At 38.8% G+C, this 15,228-nt stretch overlaps 2 protein-coding genes and 1 long non-coding RNA gene across 3 annotated transcripts; 2 read left to right on the forward strand and 1 right to left on the reverse strand.

Moving 5' to 3' along the window:
- Positions 1 to 2,434: 2,434 nt before the first annotated feature.
- SF3B5 (splicing factor 3b subunit 5) lies at positions 2,435 to 3,241 on the forward strand. Its single transcript, XM_031937673.1, has 2 exons — positions 2,435 to 2,501; positions 2,532 to 3,241. The coding sequence occupies exon 2, from the start codon at positions 2,539 to 2,541 to the stop codon at positions 2,797 to 2,799; it is 261 nt and encodes an 86-aa protein (XP_031793533.1). The 5' UTR covers positions 2,435 to 2,501; positions 2,532 to 2,538; the 3' UTR covers positions 2,800 to 3,241.
- LOC105750489 (splicing factor 3B subunit 5) lies at positions 2,483 to 14,065 on the forward strand. Its single transcript, XM_031937672.1, has 2 exons — positions 2,483 to 2,522; positions 13,702 to 14,065. The coding sequence occupies exon 2, from the start codon at positions 13,718 to 13,720 to the stop codon at positions 13,976 to 13,978; it is 261 nt and encodes an 86-aa protein (XP_031793532.1). The 5' UTR covers positions 2,483 to 2,522; positions 13,702 to 13,717; the 3' UTR covers positions 13,979 to 14,065.
- On the reverse strand, positions 11,044 to 13,445 carry LOC116419140. Its single transcript, XR_004229409.1, has 2 exons — positions 12,420 to 13,445; positions 11,044 to 11,736 (listed from the first exon to the last, which is right to left on the reverse strand). It is a non-coding gene; the product is annotated as an uncharacterized LOC116419140 (long non-coding RNA).
- Positions 14,066 to 15,228: the final 1,163 nt, after the last annotated feature.

The following is a 15,228-nucleotide window of genomic DNA, read 5'->3' on the forward strand; positions in this document are numbered from 1 at the left end:
GGAACTCAAAACTTTAATTTTTTTTTTATTTGGGGGAAAAAAGGAAAAAAAAGAAAGATTTTTTTTTAAAAGAAGAAAATGTTTACTGAGGACAGTTGCTTCCAATGTTTTAGCATCCCCTAGTGACAGATTTCTTTTCTACCCATCTATTAAATAGAAAAGTGATGCTTTTTAGATTGATAAGAAACTTGTTTCCTTTAATAATATCTATTCTTTAACATTTTCTCTAAAGCTTTTTTGTTAACATTTAAAACAAAATTTTAATTTCATCCATTTGCATTACCCAGCATTGAAATAAATGTATAAATTTTATTTTTGAATGCATAAAACACTAGCCATCATTTAGCAATAGCCAGTTGTTAAATGCATAAAATTTGACAAGGCTGCAATAAAAATAGTGTTTAAAATGATTTACTTTTCTTTTTTTAAGTCTACTTGCTTTGAGTTGCTAAATATTTTAAAAAATAAAAGATTATTAATAAAGATAATTCTTCATGATTTGAAATAAATTATTTTCTTTCTATACTGTATCATAAATTGTATCCTTTTGATCCACTGGTATCTATTTTCTGATTTTTTCAAATTTGGGTCCCAAAATGGGTAAAGCCAATGACATTTACAAACTTAAGCCTATTTCCTCATCTACAAAACAAATGAGTTGGCAAGTAGTGTGGTATAGTGGGAAAAGTGCTGGAATTGTAGTCAAAGGGACTGGGTTCAGAAATATACTCTACTGCTTACTGACTGTGAGACCTGAAACAAATTGTTTAAACTCTCTAAGACTCAATGCAAATGGACTCTCAATGTTACTCATCATATTCAACGTAAACTCAATATTACAATGATTCTCTATAAAACCAACGGGCTAACCTAGACAATCTTTCCATGTTCTTTTCCCTCAAAATTTATGATCATAGGACCAGATGATCAATAAGCTTACTTCCAGTTCTATCATGTCCTATGAAAAGTGTTCTGACTATTAGAATATTTCTATTTCTGTCATTGCTACTAATCTAGATAAACTTTCACTTCCACACCCATAAAACGGGGGAATTATTTTAGATGATCTGTTAGATTTCTTCTAGCTCTTACATGGTATTTCTTTAAAAACAAATAAAATGAAATCTTCTGGATTAATAAATAAGACTGCAGGTCTAGAAAATACCGCAGTAATGGGAGGAAGTTTCTCCTGCTAGTCTTGTGCATGTGATATGAGCTAGATGATAATTAGGACGGGAGCTAGATGTGAATTAGATGGGAGCGAGACGATAATTAAGATAACTGCCCTCCCCTGAGTGTGGACCACAACATAGCATTTTCACTCTTTCTGTTGTTTGCATTTTGTTTTCTTTCCCAGCTTTTTTCTTGATCCGATTTTTCTTGTGCAGCAAGATGATTGTATTGCTATGCATATATATTGATTTAACATACATTTTAACATATTTAACAGGTATTGGATTACCTGCCTTTAGGGGACGGGGGAAAAGGGAAAATTTGGAACAGACGGTTTTGCAAGGGTTAATGTTGAAAAATTACCCGTGCATGTGTTTTGTAAATAAAAAAATAATGTTTATATATTTTTTTATATATTTAAGGAAGATCGCGTCTAAAACGTCGGTCACGTTTATATATTTTTATATAAAAATATTATTTGTGTTCTGATGCATTTATTTACACAAATATTATAATACGCGGATTGTGTTCAGTTGTTTTAGAAAGGTCACTGATAAGCCGGAGAGAAGAGTGGGTTAGAGAATAGCCTGGAGTTCATGCTTTTGGAACTGTGATTATTTCGATGGAGGGGACTAGAAGAGCCGCCGTGTGTGTACAATTTACTCAGAAGTGAGGAGAGTTACAGAGACACTGGAAATTAGCTCCCTCAAAGTGGAACCTAAGGGTTTCTTCCTCACTGGACGTGTTTAAGAATATGATTTATGAGGACCTGGTGGGTTCAGCCCTTACGCGATGCTTGGCACATAGTAGGTGCTTAAATGTTTCTTGATGGGGGATGGACCCTGCACCCACTAGGTCTCTTACTAGTCTGTGATTACACATTTTTTTCCTTTTTTCTTTTCTTTCCCTTTCTCTCCTTCATACGTCACTAAATAACGGCCCAGGTTAAGTAGTAGTCTTATGCATCCTATTGGCGAATTTTTATTTTAGTGCAAAAGCTTACAGAACCAAAAGAAGGAACATTCACCTCCTCGGCCTAAGACACAAATCTCGCGATCTTCCTTAAACCCGGATTTCACGCCGACTACAATTCCCACCATGCAGCGCTCCCGCCCTGGTGCCGCAAAGGGCCCCGTGATGCAATGCGCTTCCCACTAAGTATGACGGGATCTGTAGCCTCCGAGAAGTTTCTTCTGCTTCCGGTTTCCGAAGCAATAGAAAGGAGTGACTGTCTATCTGTGACGTGTAAGGCTTGCGACTTCCGAAGTCCCATCGTGCGTCTCGGTACGCTCTCTGCGGTGTTTAGGGACTGAGTTCTGCCCGGGAGACGCCGCCAGGACTAGTTAGCCGCGCCTCCTCGCCGCCATGACGGACCGGTACACCATCCACAGCCAGCTGGAGCACCTGCAGTCCAAGTACATCGGCACGGGCCACGCCGACACCACCAAGTGGGAATGGCTGGTGAACCAGCACCGCGACTCGTACTGCTCCTACATGGGCCACTTCGACCTCCTCAACTACTTCGCCATCGCCGAGAACGAGAGCAAAGCGCGCGTGCGCTTCAACCTGATGGAGAAGATGCTGCAGCCGTGCGGGCCGCCGGCGGACAAGCCCGAGGAGAACTAGCCCCCGCGCATCCCCGTCTCCTCCCCTCCCCCCCTCCCCCGCCTGACGATGGGCGGCTCTCTGATAACGGGGCGCGCGGTGAGAATTGGGCCCCGTTGGACTGGGACCCGCCGTGGCCCCGCACCCGCAGCCGCGTACTCTGTGCCGGGGTCTGGGACTGTGGGTCATTGACTTAGCCGTGCCTACGAACCGGCCCGAAGAGGGGAGGAGGAACGCGGGACTCGTGTCACCCCCCCCACTCCCCCTTGTGCGTTGTCTCGGCAGAACGGCTCTGACGGGTAAAGGAGGGGAGGAGACCTCTGCAGACCAAAAGCCCCCTAGAAACTGCCGATTTCGCACTTGGAGAGACTTTAGATCTTTTATAATATGGGACGTTAGTTCATGAACCTGTGTTTAAAGTACCTTTGATATCGTATTTCAATATAATTGGTTTTCTTCTGTAGCCTTGATGTTCTTTATTTTAACGTCCTGAAAATGGACCTTTAAACCTCACCAGAGCTGCTCTCAGAAAAGGTCTTCTTTTAATTCAGCAGACATTTCATGGATGGGGAATCTCAGGTTTAGGGAGGAAGGCACTAGCCCCAAGATAGAACCACCATTTGAACCAAGATCTGACTCCAAATTCGGTGCTTTTTTTTACTGCACTTTGCTGCTTTTTCAACAGCAGTTTTACGTTCCCTTAAGTCGGCCTGCTCTTTTTACTAATTTTCTATTATTATTATTATTTTTACTTCTTTTTATTTATTATAACTTTTTATTGACAGAACCCATGCCAGAGTAATTTTTTACAACATTATCCCTTGCACTCACTTCTGTTCTGATTTTCCCCCTCTCCCTAGATGGCAAACAGTATATCCTAGATACAATATATGTGTGCAGAACCAAACAGTTCTCTCTCTTGCTGCACAGGGAGAATTGGATTCAGAAGGTATAAATAACCGGGGAAGAAAAACAAAAATACAAGCAGTTTACATTCATTTCCCAGTGTTCTTTCTTTGGGCGTAGCTGCTTCTGTCCATCATTGATTGAAACTGAGTTAGGTCTCTTTGTCAAAGAAATCCACTTCCATCGGAATACATCCTCATATAGTATCGTTGTTGAGGTATATATAATGATCTCCTGGTTCTGCTCATTTCCCTCAGCATCAGTTCATGTGAGTCTCTCCAAGCCCCTCTGTATTCATCCTGCTGGTCGTTTCTTACAGAATAATAATATTCCATAACATTCATATACCACAATTTAGCCAACCATTCTCCAATTGATGGGCATCCATTCATTTTCCAGTAACTAATTTAAGAAGCGATTGAGGTAGTGGTGAAAATGGAAAAACTGAAATTTCAGAATACAAGTAGATTAATAAGCAACCTCACAAAAGAGCATAATCACCAAAGAACACTTGAATTAGAGTTTATGTAGAGAAACTAGAGAGGAATGATAACATATCTTTTGAATGGATTCAGTTATAGCTCTGCTTTTAGAGGAAACATTCATAAAATAAGTTTGATTACAAGACAAGCAAAAAAGTTTGCAAAAGAATCTTATTCAAGCTTGCTCAATTGCTCAATTGGATTGGTGGTTTGTTTGTTTTTTGATTCGGATAAGAGCTTTGAGAGGCTTCTGGTCATAGAAGACAGAGGGGAAGGCCTTGGAGTGGAAATTGCTTGGATTTAAGATCATTTTTATTTGCTACATGAGTTCTTCAGTCTCTAGACATGTCTACTAATGTAGCATGTAGGCTGTCTCATGTTTATACTTACTCTGGCTATATAATTGACTCATTTATTTTTGTTACAATTACTTTAGCCCAAGATATCTAAGAGAGATTTCTTACCCATTTCCAACCTTGATCATCCTTCTCAGATGGTAATAAAAGAAAAGGAAGCTCCATTGAGCAGAGCTAATTGCAAATAATGCTCCTTTAAAATTTACTCTTTTAACTTCCCTAATAATGATAGCTGAAATTTATATAGTGCCTGAAGGATTACAAAGTGCTTCTCAGCCTCACAACAACCCTGTGAGACAAATGGTGAGAACAACCACCAAAGTAGTTGGAATACCACTCTAAGACTCCAAGTTGTGGAACTGTTGCTGATCTGTATTAGAGAAAGTTTATTCACTGGAATTCCCTGCACAAATAAATTCACATATCCTGGCAAATGTGTGTATGAACACACATATGCACTAATAATATTTGGATAACAGTACAATAATGGGCATTTTCTTCTCCCCTATTCCTGTTGAGTTCCTTCAGTCAATCCTCATTTGTTGTAAACTCAAAGCCCTTCATGATCCTGGTTGCCGTCCTCTGGACCCTCTCCAACTTGCATTAGCTTTTCTTGGCTGCTTCGTGTCTCTGCTGAGTCATTGAGCTTGCAGTATACTAGATTTCTTCAAGAACCACTGCTGGCTATCCATGCCCAACCCATCTTATATTTATGAAGTTCATTTTTGTACCTAACTCCAAGACTTGATATTTATCAATGATTAGTTTTATCTTCTTAGATTCATCCCAGTGCTCTAGCCTCTCTCTGTTATAATCCCTGCCAGTTTTGTGCCATCTGCAGATTTGATGAGTACACTACTTATGCTTTTACTCAAGTCATTGATAAAAATGATAATAACATGAGGCCAAGCACAGATTCCTAGACATTACTGGAGACCTCCTCTATTTATGTGATCTAAATACATTTACATTGAACCATTAACTCTTTTGGCTCCCTACCTTGTCTTACCCTTTTCCCTAACTCTAGATGGATGGTTCCAGAACCCATCCTGGAAGGCCAGATGTCAGGACAAATCAGCCATCACCAAGGTGTACTCTCTCTTTGCTTTCCACATTTATTCCTCCCGTCCGTTGCTATTCCAGGCCACTCAAAACTAATCCCAGCTGCTCACACTGCTTGAATAAGATGGGGCTCGCCAATTTTAGACTACAAGGCTTTATCATCTACCATGTCTTTTCATAGCAGGACCTCTGGCTCTGTCATCTAATATAAATGTTGTACCCTAAGTGTAGAGGTCCACAGACAGTGGCCTACTGGGTGGTCCTTTATTAGTGTCTCCCATGCTATTTTACTGCTAGTCACACAATGGCATGAATACTGGAGATAGCCCACCCTCAACCCCCAGCATACTATGTATATGCCCTTTAGAGGACTTAGAGGGCACATAGAATGACTTTGGGTGAGAGTATGAGAGGGCATGAATAGGCCAATATCTGCTTATTGAAAGGAGTATCCTCATCAATGAGTTCAAAGGACTATTGCAGTACCAAATAATAAAGAATTTTTCCAACTCTTTTTTTTTTTTTCTTCTGATGTTACAGAATGAGTTTTCTCCCCAAATGAAACTAGTGTTTGGAATACCCGTGGAAGAAAAACTCAAGTATTCTGTTTACTAGTATAACTGTTAAAAAAAAAATTTTAATTAAATTCTAACTATGGTAGCTTGTATAGAGGAATTGCAAAAGGAGAGAGTTTCTCCATATCTTTAAAATTTTCTTGGGGCAGTTAGGTAGCCCATTGACTCGAGCACTAGCTCTGGAATCAGAAGGACTTGACTATCTGCAGGGGAGAGGTTCCTTATAGCTATTACTATATAGATAGAATAAGTAAAACCTAGGCCCAAGACTGTAGTATTAAAAAAAAAAAAAGAGCCATACATTATCAGAAAGCCAAATGCGTCAAACTGCAAATCATTTCCAAAATATAGATCTTGAAATAAGGCATCATATTATAGGGAGATACATTAAAGGAAAAGCAGTTTCTATAAAAAAGTGAAAGAATTGAGTGACCTGTGGTATTGCTGCTTTATCCCATAAACTTCATATAGATATTATATGGAATGAAGAAATAGTGGCGACAGGCTGGCATTTCCCCAGGGACTAAGGATTGTGCAGGCCCAGATTCAAATATATTATTTTGAAATATTTGAGGAGGCCCTTCAACAACCATGTTCTCTTTCTTCACTATTTTTCCAAGATTTAGTTATTCCCTCCATGAATCATGGCTAAAATGTCTATAACCTATGACTGAGAAAACTGAAAAAACAAACCACTGAACATATAATCCAAAGAAACTAAAGACAGAAAGGTCTCTTATGGACCACAATAACAATAGCATTTTTTTTTTGTGGTATTAAAGAACCAGAAACAAAACAGTGTCCATCTTCTAAGGAATGGTTAAACAAATTGTAAATTAATGTAATATTACTGAATCATAAGAAACAATGAATATGAAGAATTCAAAGAGATATACAGAAAGACATAAACTAGTGAAAAAGAAGCATGAGCAGGAAATTCAAACACTATAATTGCAATACACATTATAACTACATAGTTACACTATAACTACCTTATAAACGATATACACTATATACCATCTCAGGGAAGAAAGAAGGAAGGGAAAGAGAGAAAATTTTAAATTCAAAACAAAAAAAGGTGAAAATTTTGTACATGTAATTTGGGGAAAACAAAATATATTTTTTTAAAAATTCCTGTCCTCTTATTATATACCATAACACTATTCATACACTATAACTACAATAATGGAAATGGAAATAACAATAAAAGCTAAAACTGAACATTATATAATTACAAGAACCAAACTTGGTTTTGGAGAAGAAATGAGAAAGAGAACCTCAGTCTTTTCTTGCAGAGGTGGACTACTATGGGTATGTAATATTGAATATAATGTGAGACTCAATTAATGTGTTTAATGGTTAGTTTTGCTGGGTAGCTTTTTTGCTCTCTGTTACAAGTGATAACTTCCTGGGTAGGTAAGGGAAAGGAAATATATTTAGAAATGAAGTCAATGTTAAAACAAAAGGTATAAATTAAAATAAATTTCTTGCTATGTTTTATAAAAATTAAATAATAAATTAAGTTTCTATAGGAGTTAGAGAAATTTTGTATCTACAAGAATCCAATTAAAAAGTAGAACCCAGCTGTGAAGCAGTTGCTCCTTTCTCATGAGATCAGCTGTAAATGTCAAGCTTTATTCCAAGTAGACTTTGAATGGAACAACCTATTTAATTAAATACCAGTTAGTGGGTAAAAAAAAAAATCAGTTTTATCTTTTCTTTTCCCCTAGGAGTCTCTGCTCATATTAAAAATTATGGCTGTTCTGGGAGCTTAGCTGGGCTTTAGCTCAGCAATGAAGGATTGTTCAAGTTATTTCCCATGAGCTCTTTTTGGTTAATAACTCAGAAGCTATGCTAATCCAATTAAAACTTCTGGACATGTTTGTAATTTTGCAAGCTCTCATTACGAGGTCTGCTACTTTGAAGCTGAATTCTTCAGAGAAAAATAAATGTGCCTTCACTATGAGAAACTTATTGGAACAACAGAAAGTTCATGTAGTCCCAGACCATCTCTTATTTCTGGGTTCATTATAAGCTATATTATTGGACATTTTATCCCCAGACATAGGGGTTTTGAAGTGATGCCTTAGTTGAAGCCAAGCTGCTAATTAAAATATACAATTGGATATCTTGGTGTTTCTGAGTTGTCTTCCCTTAAAGATTTACAAATTGAATTTCAAAACTATATATTAGATCCAAGTGAAGATTTTAAATGCTATCCCAATAGGAGAAAAAACCCCCAATAAGTAACGATATTTTTGTACTAATAGCAGCTAACATTTATGTAATACTTTATGGTTTACATAGTGCTTTACAAATATTTATTTGATTTCTCACAACAACCCTGTAAAATGAGTGTTATCATTATCCTCATTTTATAGATGAGGAAATACTGAGAGATTGTAACTTTCCCAAGCTACATAGTAACATTAAAGGTAAGCTTTGAACTCATCTTCCTGACTCTTAAATTCAAAGCCAAGTCCCCCCAAGTTACCTAGCTGCCCCCCATGCTCAAAATCCCTGTAGCCACATTCCTCTTACTCTAATTTTTTTATTTCCTTAAGACATTCTGTAAAAGTCCTCAATGTAAGACACATTTCCCTTAAAAAAATGACTAGAGTTACATGAACTTTTGCTGAAGGAAGTGAGCAAAACCAAAAGAACACTGCATACATTAACAGAAAGATTATGTGATGATTAATTGTGATGAGCTTGGCTTTTCTCAGCAATGTGGTGATTCAAGGAAAGTCCTATAGACTTCGGATGGAAAATACCATCAGCAATTAGAGAGAACTATGGAGACTGAATGTGGGTTGAAGCATAGTATTTTCATCTTTTTTTTTGTTTATTTGTTTGCTTTTTCTTTCTTGAGGTTGAAAAAAGAAAGGAAAAGGCAATTTAGCAAAATTATTCAATACATCAACTGATTCTCATTGACAAATGTATAATGTCTAGATCCATAATCTTCCACCTCTACAAGGAAGAGATAAAGGTACATTTTCTCATTTCATTCAAAATGAAGCATAATTTTAAAATTACAGTTTTAGTTTTGTTGTCATAGAATTTATATATCTATTGCTATAGTTATTGCTTATATTCTCTTCCTGCTTTTCCTTTACTCTGCATTAGTTTGTGTGTCTTTCCAGACCTCTCTGAAGAATTCATATTCATTGTTTCTTATAGTCTAGGAATATTCCATTATATTTAATTCATCACATTTTTTTAGCTATCCCATAATCAATGGACATCTACTTTATTTCAAATTTTTTATGGACTATATATTTTCAAAAAAGGTCGTATGGTTTCTTACCCAGTAGTCCTTAAAAGATAGTGAGAAGTGTATACCCCCCTTGCAATTTTATAACAAATAACTTATGCCCATTTATATCTGTGAGGGATGTAGAAGACCCTTATCCAAAATGACCACTCAGAGATCACTCAGTAGAAGGCAGAAAAGTTGTTTATTGAAAACCTCCAGAGGGTGAGCCGTCCCAACGTGAGGTAAGAGAAAGCTCTCCGTAGGAGGGCTAAAGAAGTAGTAAAGATACATAGCTTTTGTACAAGAAATTACATCACAAGTAAGAGAGCATTGAGAAGGGGAGGGAGAGGCATCTAATTGGTTGTTGCTATTTGGAGAGATTGGAATGGAAGGTTTCAGCTTCCCTGAAATCTCCTGATTTCTAGGAAACAAAAAAACAGGCCTTCAGGCTTGATCAAGCAGATAGTAGTCCAGCTAATAGACTAAATATCAATAAATGTCATCAGCTCAGGTTAAGTAAATATGTTTCTAACTGGCCAAGGCTCAAGTAAATATGAGCCTGCACATATTATACAGGTCATAGGGGAAACAACAGAAATAATAAAAATAAAATACAGAAAAAGGATTTAAACATTCCTGTAAGTTCCTCACTTTATCTCTCTATTCCCCACATATCCCTAAGCAACCTGGAAGTGAGAAGCAAAGAGTTACTTGTGCTGAGGAAAATCCCATATACTTGATAAATGAAAATAAAAGAAGAGAAGAGAGAGGGTGGGGAATGGAAGTATATACCATTACATTTTCTATATATTCAAAATCAGCAACCCCCTTGTTTTATTACTTCATCCCACAATTCTCCCTTTGGAGAATATGTGTCAATGCTGGGTCTTTGACTAAGGTACTTACCCCAGCTGTGGGAAGAACAGATAATATCAGGAAGTATTGTTGTATCTTAAAATATAAATATTACCAACACAGAGAAGGAATCAGACTGCTATGATGTCCAGATGTAACACCTGGTAATGGCAAAATAGCATTTCTACCTTCACTTTGTTTTAAAAGGATTTATTAATTTTATTTTAAATTTATGAAATAAAGGAAGCATTTTCATAACAATTTTTAAAAAGATGATTGCATATGAAATTGCAAATATGTAAGGCTTGCTATTCCTTCTAAATATATAATAAAATTATCCTGTACATTTCTTTTTCTCCCCTTTTTTCTTCCCTCCACTCTATGCCCTAGAGATGGCTACCATTAGACACAAGTGTGTATATATATATATATATATATCCAAAATCATTCTATACATTTGAGCTGTCAGTGAGGCCATAACTTCCTGTATATTGAATACATTGGAGATCTGCTATAGCCCAGCAAGAGAAGCTTCATGACCATGTATTGAGTAGAAAAAATGAATGGTGCCAGCCCCAGGGATAAAAATCAAGAGAGGTCCAGTTTGCATTCACCATGACTTTAGCATTGGAAGCACAAATAAGTGGGGATGAAACAATTAATTTCCCTAACAGACTTTGGAGGTAAAATTCTTGAAAGTGCTTCCTTAGATTGCTTTGGGAGTAAAGACTAGGTTGTGAAGTTTATAGGAATAGCTTTCATCCACTCAGGAGTTTTAATGCTGTAGCTTCTATTTTTTTTTTTTCATTCAGTGAATATATTCTTAATTCATAACTTGAGTACATAGTTATTTGGGGGGGGGGGGTTTCACATAAAGTTAGGAAAGAAATAAGATTTAAATGAGGTGGGATATGAGCCATTTTTAGAAAGTTTTAAAATATTTTATGATAACCTTCATCCTTTTCCACCCTAAATTAAGTAAGGGAAGATAGAATCTTAGATAAGGCATCAGAAGGATATTTGCTGTTAGGATTCATGGAGAAGATGTTTCATTCCTGAATGTGAAAGTCTGACTAAAAGGGCCCTAGGGCTGGTAGTACAAACTCAGATTATCTAATTAATGGTTTATCCAAAGTTTGCATTTTTAGTAGCTTCCTGACCACTTCTTTACTTTCACCCTTAATGCTCATATAAGGAAGATTTTCATATGAAGAGATTCTGTACCAAATATATAAAATCAAAAGCTCTTTGAAGGCAAACACTGTTTTATTTTTGCATGTCCATTCCCAACATCAAGCACAGTGCCTTATATAGTAAGTTTTTTCATTCATTTAATTAAACATAAGAGAATATCAAGTGGAAGCAGTCCATCCATCTCACAAGTGATTCCTTACACTCAGGAGAGTATCCAGAGAAGTTTGACTTTTGTGCCAGGACAATAGAAGAATCACCTGAGGAAGAAACTAAGGAAAAAAGACAAGTTTGTTCTTGCTTTAAAAGTTGATTGTGGGGCAGCTAGGTGGCTGAAGTGGATAGAGCACCAGCCCTGAAGCCAGGAGGATCTGAGTTCAAGTCCAACCTCAGACCCTTCCCATTTCTTAGCTGTGTGACCCTGGGCAAGTTACTTAATCCCAATCGCTTTAGCAAAAAAAAAAAAAAAAAAAAAGCGTTGTGCAATATCCATTAATACACTGGACGACAGAATCAAGACTAGAAAAGAACAAAATAGTGTTTCAAGCTCGACTAAATTAATACTTAATAGAGATAAATGTAAAGTCTTACATTTGGCCCCCAAAATTGATTTCACAAGGATAAGCTGAAGAAGGGATAACTAGCCAACACTTTGTCTGAAAAAGCTGGAGACTAAAGTTGTCTAAGAGCTCAGTAGGAATCAGCAGTGCGATATGCCAGTGGAAGAACACTTCTGCAATCTTCCACTGGATTAAGAGACTGTACAGAAATAAAGTGAGATTATCGCTATTCTCTGTCCCCATCAGTCAAAACCTTCAGTGTCTGTTAGAGCAAGCAGGAAAGCCTTGTAAGAGTGGACTTCAGCATCTAGAAGTTGGAGAGTGTGGGTCCCACTGTCAGGCAGTAGAGCTGAACTTGGAATGACAGGACCCGAGTTTGGATCTTGAATCATTACCTTTGTAAACTGATAACATTTCTCCGGGCTTCAGCTTCGCGATTTGTAAAATAATGGAATGGGAAACTGAGATCCCTTTCAGTACTAATATGATTCTTTGATCCGGAAGAAAGAAATGAGAGTGGTGAAAGCCTTAAATTCACTGCGGACTGGCAGAAGGAAGGAAAGAAACGCAGCTCGGATTAGATTTAAGCAGCACTTAAGTACTAGGCGTCAGAAATGCCATTACCAGGAACCGAATTAGATTTAGTCTACTTCGCTCCGAGAGGCCAGAACAAGAACAAAGACGGGCGTGAATGATTCCTTGAGGACTTGCTAAGAAAATTTTCTTTTTCCAAGTCAAAGGGCATTTTAAATGTTTATGGTCTGCCTATTACTGTGCTAAGAAGTATAGTTTGGGATATAAAATAAGGCAAAAGTAAATAAAATAAAATAAATTAAAAAGGCGTCTCTACCGGATCAGCAACTCAATGCGGGAGGCGGTGTGCAAAGGAGGGTCTGGGCTAGATCGAGGGGTCTTATCTTTTTCTGGGTCAGGGACTTGACCTTTTCTCAGAATGATATTTTTAAATTTATAAAATTTTAAATTTATAAAATCTATAAAATGACGAAGGAAAAGCCCTATTTTAAAAGTTTATCAGAATAAAGTTCACGGACGCGTGAATAAGAATTCCTGGACTGGACCACATCTACGGATCGGATTCTACGGCTCGGGATTCCTCCTTGCAGTTAATACAAGTAGAGGCACTCCGGCCTGAACTCGCTAACTGAGCCACAGCCCTCCCTAGGCCTAGAAATGCAAAGTTCTCTCAACCTGCTCCCAGGAAACATCTTCCCGCCCAGGTTGGTTGGTTTGCTGTCCTTCCTTCTCCAAGACCAAAATGACGTCGCTAAGATAAAATCGAATTGGCTCTCTGCTTTTAAAGCCCGGATCTTACGCAGACTACAAGTCCCAGCATGCTACGCCCTCTCAGAAAGGCAATACGGAAGGACGTGAGCTAGAGCTTGCCACACGCCCACTATTAAGGATCATGGGATTTATAGTTTGCAAGAGGACTGGAATGTCCCAGAGTTCCCGTCGGGACGGATAACTCGCTATTTCCGCATCCTGTTTCAGAAAGTCCAATTAGGAAAGCTTTGAGGTCTGTGACATCTAACGTGTGCGACTCACGAGGTTCTCTCTTGCTCTCGCTGGCGTTTGTGGGACTTGTTTCTGTCGGAGAAACGCCGCAGGTGTGATCGCCGCCGCCGCCGCCGCCGCCTGAGTTAGCGAGCGCCGCAGGCGCCTCCTCGCCGCCATGACGGACCGGTACACCATCCACAGCCAGCTGGAGCACCTGCAGTCCAAGTACATCGGCACGGGCCACGCCGACACCACCAAGTGGGAATGGCTGGTGAACCAGCACCGCGACTCGTACTGCTCCTACATGGGCCACTTCGACCTCCTCAACTACTTCGCCATCGCCGAGAACGAGAGCAAAGCGCGCGTGCGCTTCAACCTGATGGAGAAGATGCTGCAGCCGTGCGGGCCGCCGGCGGACAAGCCCGAGGAGAACTAGCCCCCGCGCATCCCGCCCCGCCCCCTCCGAGCGTCCTCCGCCACGCCCGGGACGCGGGCTTTCCGCCCTCGCGGACTTCTCGCTTCTCGGGGCCTGCGCCCGTCTCCGACTCCCGCGCAAAGTCCGCCGCCGCTCGCTGCCTGGGCCGAGCTGCACTTTGTGCCGAAAAGAGCCCGGGGACCGTAGTTACGTGGCTCAGCACATTGCCCGGGCGTGGAGAGGGAGATTAATTCAGAAATTGGAGTTCGGATTTTGGTGTTTGCTTTTTACCTCGTCCCCATAAAGTTAAAAATCTTTTGAGCGATCCAGAGTGTCAGAGAGTGTGTGTTTGGTTGGGAACGAGGGAGACCGTGGAGAACGTGACACACATAGGGCTTTGCACTTCCCCAAAGCTAAAGGTAATAGGGTTTAAACCCCGAAAAGGATTTTTAAAAAAATAATAAATTTTAATTTTTAATATTTTAATAAATAATGAATTCTTGTTTAATTTTCAAAATACATGTAAAAATAGTTTTCAACATTCACCTTTGCAAAAACTTGTTTCCGATTTTTCTCCCTCCCTTCCTCCCATCCCGTCCCTAAGCAGCAAATAATTCTATATCAGTGTAACACGTATTAGAGCCCATCCAGTCTCACTCTCACATTTGCAGGTGAGAACACTGTACGAGTAAATCCTTATGCACACGGAGCCATTATTTGAACCCAGGCTTTATGATTAAATCCCGTGGCTGTCACCTACGAGATCTACCTCTTTAAGGCGGCTGTCTTGTGTCATTACAAGGTTTTGCCTCTCCTCTCTGTTTTATCTTCTGAGTTGGAAGGGTGATATTAAATCATTAAATCAGTGTTGGGGGTGAGTTCTGCCTCCATTTTTGTCCAGACAATAAATAATATGAAGATCATGGCTACTGCAGAACACCTATTGCTGAACTGTTCCTGTTCTTTTTTTTGAGGCTTTTCCTCTGGCCATCTGCCTTTCTTGTGATTGGCTTTCTGTTTACAGTATACAAATAAATAAGGTGACACAAATGAGCATAAGCAGCAGAGTGATCACAAGTCCCACGTCTCCACTTTATCTGAAGGGAATTTGTTTACAAATCATTCACAGCAAACTTTTGCTGTTCTGCATATGGTACCTAGAAGGAATGTAAAAGTGAAAGCTTTTGATTCTGACTTCAAAATGTATACATGAAAAGGTTACACAAAATAATACGCTAAATTCTAACTATATAAAAAGACAAAATAATGTA

Source organism: Sarcophilus harrisii, chromosome 4, assembly GCF_902635505.1.
Source record: "Sarcophilus harrisii chromosome 4, mSarHar1.11, whole genome shotgun sequence".
NCBI lineage: Eukaryota > Metazoa > Chordata > Mammalia > Dasyuromorphia > Dasyuridae > Sarcophilus > Sarcophilus harrisii.